This window comes from Alosa sapidissima, chromosome 18, assembly GCF_018492685.1.
Source record: "Alosa sapidissima isolate fAloSap1 chromosome 18, fAloSap1.pri, whole genome shotgun sequence".
In the NCBI taxonomy this organism is placed as follows: domain Eukaryota; kingdom Metazoa; phylum Chordata; class Actinopteri; order Clupeiformes; family Clupeidae; genus Alosa; species Alosa sapidissima.
Window position 1 is genome coordinate 23,950,924 of NC_055974.1, and position 6,814 is coordinate 23,957,737.

Below are 6,814 nucleotides of genomic sequence, written 5' to 3' on the forward strand. Positions count from 1 at the left end.
TGATTTTGAATGGGTAGGGTGGCAGAAGCTGGGAAAGATGAGAGACAGGGGCGATGAGGTAGGGGTAGGTGTAGGTGTGTGTGTATGTGTGTGCATACGCACTTGTGTGTGTGTGTATGAAGTGTGTACATGTGTGTGCGTGTGTACGTGTGTGTGTGTGTGTATGAAGGGAGTTTAGATAGCGACAGTAAGAGAAAGTAGTAGTTCTGGAACTGTAGAGGGGAGGTGTGTGTGTGTGTCTTGCATGTGGGTATCTGACGGTGGTGAACTATAAAGGGCTTTGTGACAGCTGGGCCAGACACAGGTGCTGGGTGGGGGCCGGGGAGGGGAGACATGGAGGCAGCAAAGGCCAACTTCTGCACAGGAAGTGGACCGGGGTCAACAGCGGAAGTGATTGATCAGGGGCTGTACGAGCATGTGTGTGTGTCTGGGGGCAGGAAGAAAAAGAGAGACAAGAGTAGTGTAATCGATAAAGGGCATTCAAAAATACAACTCTCTCTCCGGTGTGTGTGTCATCCCATTTCTACCACACTTCAAACCCGGTCAGTTGTTGCAACTGTTCAACTCAACAACCCTCTACCCATTAGCGAGCGCCGGCAACTAAACCAGGACCCTGCCAATAACGCTTTGCTGTTGAGCTCAAGGGCCCCCACTTACTTGTTTTCAAAGGCTATTGTGAGTGTTTCTTCATGGACATCCTTGATGAAGCCCTGGGAAAGCAGAGGAGGGAGAAAACAAGAGAGAGGGAAAAGAGAGGAGAAGACAAAAGTTAGGTAATTTACACATGCTGTATAAATTGGTGTATTGTGTTTGATAATACAGGAGAAAGGACAGATGGTTTTTGTGCCTTTGCCAGGTCAGATTTTAAAAAGGTAGGGTCCAGGACTCTAAGCCAATACATTTTGTCAAATTCAAATGTGAAAAAAAAAAAAACAAACTCTGGTATTCGTAAACAGTTCTGGCTCTGTAATTGGGACACAAATAAACTGGTTTGGACAGAGAGATGAACATCGCAGAACAATCAACCCGTTGCTTCAAGAGCAAAGAAAGGAGGGGAGTAATCTGGCTGTTGAGCTCCAACGTCTCCAACCCTTTGGTCAAGTGAAGACAGTACCTTTAATGACACTGTGCGATTTTGATGCAGTTTTTACCCCCCGAATCAGTTGTATACGAGTCACATTTTTGACTCTGTTCAAAAGTCCTATTTCCGATTGGATTTCTGGAGTGTCTGACCCAGCTTGAGGGGTAGCCTTGAAGACTTTGGCGCTGAATGATAAGAAGGAGGTCTTCAGCTGAGTGTGCAATGGCCATTTCTGAGGGCACTGGAGCAGAAATGGCTCTATGACACTTGCTGTTTGATATCCAGCAGCTACTGAGCAAAGACTCAGGGGGATTCTGTGTGTGTGTGTGTGTGTCAGCCGAACGAGCCCCAGTCAAAAGACTTCTGACAGCTCAGTCGGCCCTGGCCAAGTTTCACACCGCTAGTGCGCGTACACACACACCCCCCTGGCAAACCAATAAGACTCACATGAACTGAGACCCTCTCACCAAAACAGGTACACAAGATGACAGTTGTGCATGTGTGTGTATTTGCACCTGCACGTCTCTGCACACACACACACACGTCAGTTTGCGTGTGCATATCAAGCTAACCTGACACGCCTGCCTCAACCAATCAACTCACAGTGGGTAAAAGTGACATGTGTGTGCAAGTGTGTGTGCGCACGCAAGTGCGTGTGTGTGCATGTACGCATAGCAGTTTGGCCGTCTGTGGCCATTACGAGATGGACAGGCGAAAGACAACTCCCAATCCCACCCACTGCCCTCAACTCTCCTCCCCCTGTGGAGTCTGTTCCTCGTCCATCACTGGGTCCAACAAATCTATCAAGTGGTGCCGTAACACCCCCCACAGAGCCCTCTCCAGCTAAGGTGCAGGAAGGGAATGGGTGTGTGGGTGTGTGGCTGTTCGTGCGTGTGCGTTTTGGGGACTGACAGATCTGGACATGTGTGTAGTGTGCCACTGCCTTATTTGGGATGGAGACGTCGGGAAAGGGGGGGGGGGGGGGGGTTGATGTGACAAGGAGACACATGGAAAAAAAGAGTGGGGGTGATAGGGAAGGGATGATAGAGGCGAACAGAGGGAGCTCAATGAAAACTGGTTGGGGGGTGAGAGAGGAGAGAGAGAGAGAGAGAGAGAGAGAGAGAGAGAGAGAGAGAGAGAGAGAGAGATGAGAGAGAGAGGAGAGAGAGAGAGAGAGAGAGAGAGAGCCAGGAGGGACTGAACTAGATAGTGTGTGGTCCAGGAGTTGGGGAAATTTCACCTGCTTGGAACAGGATGACTACTGCCTGGCTGTGGATACCACTGAACGACTCGTCCCTAGGCTATGTCCCTACAGCATGTAGGAGTCTAGAGAACCTGATACCAACACACCTCAACACAGACACTACTACTGACACCTCACCACAGACACTACTACCAAAGTCCTTTTAGGCAAGTCTTTCCAGTCGGCAGCCATATTGCAATGCTTTTTGGGCACTCATCGGGCATCCGTTTCGGCAGAAATGCGCGTGCGCAAGGCTTCACGACACTAATCTTGCTCCAGCAGCGAGATCACAACACATGATTGGCACATGTCTTCACAACACACCACATTATTGGCTCAATGTATTCACAACACAGCACATGATAGGCTCAATGTATTCACATGTCGATGTTTTGCCGCGGAAGGGGTGGGATATGCGTAGACAACTGCCATACTGGCGTTACAAACTAATCCCATGCATTTTTATGGAGGATTTTTTGAGTGCTGTGTCTCATTAGAAAGTCTCTGCTACTACCGACACCTCACCATAGACACTACTACTGACAAACAAAACTACTAGTTTCAGCATGCACTTCTGATCTCGTACGTGTTCAAACGTTTTATTGAGTATTCAACTCCAACAGCTGCTTCTTAAGATCACCGACAGATGAACCAAGACTCTGCCTAGAAGTCTCATCCTGATATACATCTACAGTGTGTAGGAGTAGTAGAACTGGACGACAACTTTAACCATTCTATGCTTGATAGTTTTTCCATTGAGTATTTAACTCAAACTGGAAGTTACTGACAGTTCCCTGGATAGAAGCACCAACTAGAGCAATTGCATTACCTACCATCTCACTCCCTTCAGACCACTAGCCCTAATTCAAATGACAGGCAAAGAGGAAGGTCACTCAACGTGTCTCTTGCATGAATCAAAGCAGTTACATGGCGTGTGGAAGCATTGAGCAGCTGATCCACCACTTAGGATCATAGCTGCTCATAGTATCAAATTAGCAAATAGATTATTTTGGCCTCTTATTACCATTAAATTAGCTTTAGTTATAGACTTAAGACTTTGCTTGCCATTTAAATTAGGGCACTACAGGGCAGACCTTTTACTAAAAGGTATACCACGAGCACATGGCCGTACAGCCACATGGACTTTTCACAGTGGGCTGTGAGGTAATAGCGGAGTGACGAGTATGGGTATCTCCGTTGCCCGACTCAGACCCCCAATGGGGCATCTCTTCTGGCTTGTCAGCGAATGGAACGTGACACCCCAAGGGAGTGGCCCATGGGGAGGGCCTGGTGACGTACTCCACTCCCATGACCCGTGTGGTACCGTGACACGTGTGCTAGCCCCAGTGTTCACCCTGCTCTGGCTAGCTGTTTAGGGGGATGGAGACAGGACAGGAAAGACCCCCACACCACCACCACCAGCGGCCTGAGCGAACAGGGGACAACACACAGCAACATACATGGAAATTTAGGAAGTAGGCTGTGTTATCAACGCACACTTCACAGTCATAGACTAAATGTCTGTCTTTTGTTCACAGTAAAAAAAATAATAATAAAAAAAAAAAAAGCAAAGAAAAATACCCGCGGCTTCAAAAGAAGAGGGTGGGTCCACAAAATGGCCGCTATTCCATTCCAAATCCAGAGTGTCCCCATCAGGGCACAGCAAATCTGTTTCTTGTTTGAAACAGCTCCATCAGCTGAACCAGATCACTCACTACTTCTAGGCACTGGCCTGACATCAAGCCCGTAAGGAATAGACACATGGGTAGGTGTTTGTGTGTGTTGTTTGTGGATGTCAGTGTGTGGACGTGGGGTAGGGAAAGGGTAACTGCAAAGGGGGTGGCATCTACGGAACAAATACCAAGGATGGGCTCTAGATGAAAAGCTAACCTAAAAACAACTTAAGGGAGAGAGATGCCGCGTGTGAAAGAGCAGGAGAGGGGGGGGGGAGAGGGGAGAATTACCAGGGAAAGGAGGGAAAACCTTTCAGGTGAGTTCCACTCAGTTTGACTGGGCACTATTACACACACTCTGTGGAGAAGATAGAACAGTAAACAGGCAGGATGGCCATGCTAGACTAAAGTGATTAAGCAGGCATCTCTATCTCTGTGTGTGTATGTGTGTGTGTGTGAGTGGAGTTGAATGAGTGTGTTCCTGTGGAGCGGGGGTCGAGTGTTGAGTGTCAAGATTAGGATCACCTGTTGCTCACACACACCTGCTCCGGCTCCTCATCGCTTTCGGGCTTCACAGCTAACACACTCACACAGGGCTATGGCCATGCGCGAAAAAGCCAGAGCCACCATTAACTCACATTACAACATGAAACTTAACTTTTATGGTACTCAGACTGTTATGTTCAGTCTACACTCCATGCTACTGGCTCTCTGGTTTAGCATTTGCCACTGTCAATGTCTTTGGGACAATGATAATGCCCAGCGAGTAATCTGGAGCACCAGTGAGTGTTGCAAAGCTTCAGACTACAGACACACAAACCCAGCCTTCCCTGCAACAAAGCCCTCTGTTCCAGTTATGAGAATGACCTGTATTGTGGCCAAGTTACACAGATATGCTACGTCTCAGGGAGAGATTTCATTCTATAAACATGTTTTGGGGAAAAGGCCTTGGGTCTCTTTTGTAGAGTCGAGCATTACAGGCCTGGAATAGCCAGCCCATGTGACTGGATCTTGCAACGTAATGTTAGTTCATCTGAATTGACCTGATTTTTGGCAAATATCGTCATCATGTGATCCCAAACAAGTGATGTTGGAAACTGCGAGGGGCTGTTGTACAACGAGGTCTGGCAACACTAAAGTTAGCATATGTTATTTTCACTTCTTCATTAAGGGTGCATAACATTACAGATCCGTAATATAACTGCCCCTCTGTCCAAAGCCATGCGGAATCTGGCCTATTTATGGAGCAGACAGATTTAATAAGCCTTTTGGTAATGGCTAACTCTACAGGGTTTTGCTACAGTAGTCAATAATATAATTTATGTTATGAGTCAGTTTCAGTTTATAAATAAATACCTGCCATGTAAAGAGCATCAATGGGCACAGGCTATCTTGATTAACATGGTGGCTAGTTAGCAAGGATAGCTACCAATAAAGTAATTACGGGCCCAGCCATCAGGACGACAACAACCTACGATCAATGAATACACATCAATTTAATATTCCCGTACGGCTACAAGCCGCTGAAGCCCATGGCAAACCTGCCAGACAATGGCTAACCCTGACCTGTCGAGCATGAAAACAGGCTATCAACACAACAGCGACCTTATCGTTTGTCAAGGCCTCGTTGCGAATGATGCGACTGAAATATCTTGCTAGGTCCCAATTCAGAGACAAATCATGATGCTAGCCGATGACGTCAAATAAACTTTAACATTCGAAGTTGCAATGACAGTTAACTTAACTGCTGGATATTATTTTCTTTACCTTGTAGAAGGCCCCGTTCGAGCCTCGGACCTCCACCGCCAGTCCGTCCATAGTCGTCTTCCCGTCCCCACGACTATGCCTCTCTGTCGGCGCTCCGATAAGGTGGGAGTCCGAAACCACCCCCAGCTTCGCTGGCTCGACGCCGTTCTCCGGCCGCTTGTGGATTTCCAGGGTGTCGGGTGGAAGGGAAAGGGGCAGAGGTGATGGGGGACCTGGGAGTGATGGTTCGCAGTATCAATGGGTAGCCACAAACCGTTTCCAGCGGCCAGGCTCACTCGTAACGCTAACGCTAGCTCGAACAGTAAATAAGAAAAACGTGCACGCTAATAGCATAGAATACTGACGTTGTTCGAGATCAGAAGTATCAAACAGAACTGCTCGGGTCGCGAGGACGATTGTTTGCTAATAAGAACGTAACTTAGCTATGCTAGCTATGAAAGGTGTTGGCTAACGGCTAGCTGTGTCGCTAATTAGCGATCTTCGACACCTTAATTCTCCCAGCTACCGGCTTTGTAAATTGTGCTGAAGGCGAAGTGTATACGTCGGCTTGGTACTGAGTTTGCAGACTGGCGATACTCTCTTGTTTTGAAATGGCAGATAGCGACAAAGCCTCCTCCCAAACGCCGTTAATGCTTTGCTAACGCCCGGCAACTCCTTTTACCCCTACCGCCCGTCCCCTCAAACGCACGCCGTGAGAGTGAAACAGAGAGGGTGTGAATGACCTCAAAAACCCCACCCCCTGATGCGTTTTGATCCGCCCCTACAGCCGGATTGGTTTCTTTCCACGCCGCTCTGCCAATTCTGCTTCTATTATTGGTTTTGCTATTAAGGACTGGTCAACGAGGTACCAGTAACATCGCTACGCTTTTATTGACAAGAGCCCGTCTATAAGCAGAAATTCTCTGAGACAACTATTGGTTTCGATTATGATTCAACCTCCTCCTTTCAGTCCACATGTTGTCACTGCAGCCTTTGCTATATCTTACAAATTAACTAGAGCAGCAGTGAAAAGAAAGAAAGCACACTAACTGGCTTTGACATTTAGATTAG

The 6,814-nt window shown here is 47.6% G+C and overlaps 1 protein-coding gene across 12 annotated transcripts in view; it reads right to left on the minus strand.

Moving 5' to 3' along the window:
• fxr2 (fragile X mental retardation, autosomal homolog 2) overlaps positions 1 to 6,468 on the minus strand; it is a 31,666-nt gene extending 25,198 nt beyond the window's left edge. For all 12 annotated transcript variants that reach the window (XM_042069019.1, XM_042069017.1, XM_042069018.1 and 9 more), the window contains exons 1-2: positions 5,765 to 6,468; positions 658 to 710 (exon numbers count right to left, since the gene is read on the minus strand). In XM_042069019.1, the coding sequence (XP_041924953.1) occupies positions 658 to 710; positions 5,765 to 5,815 (104 nt within the window). In that variant the 5' untranslated portion in view covers positions 5,816 to 6,468. The remainder of the gene's footprint in view (positions 1 to 657; positions 711 to 5,764) is intronic.
• Positions 6,469 to 6,814: the final 346 nt, after the last annotated feature.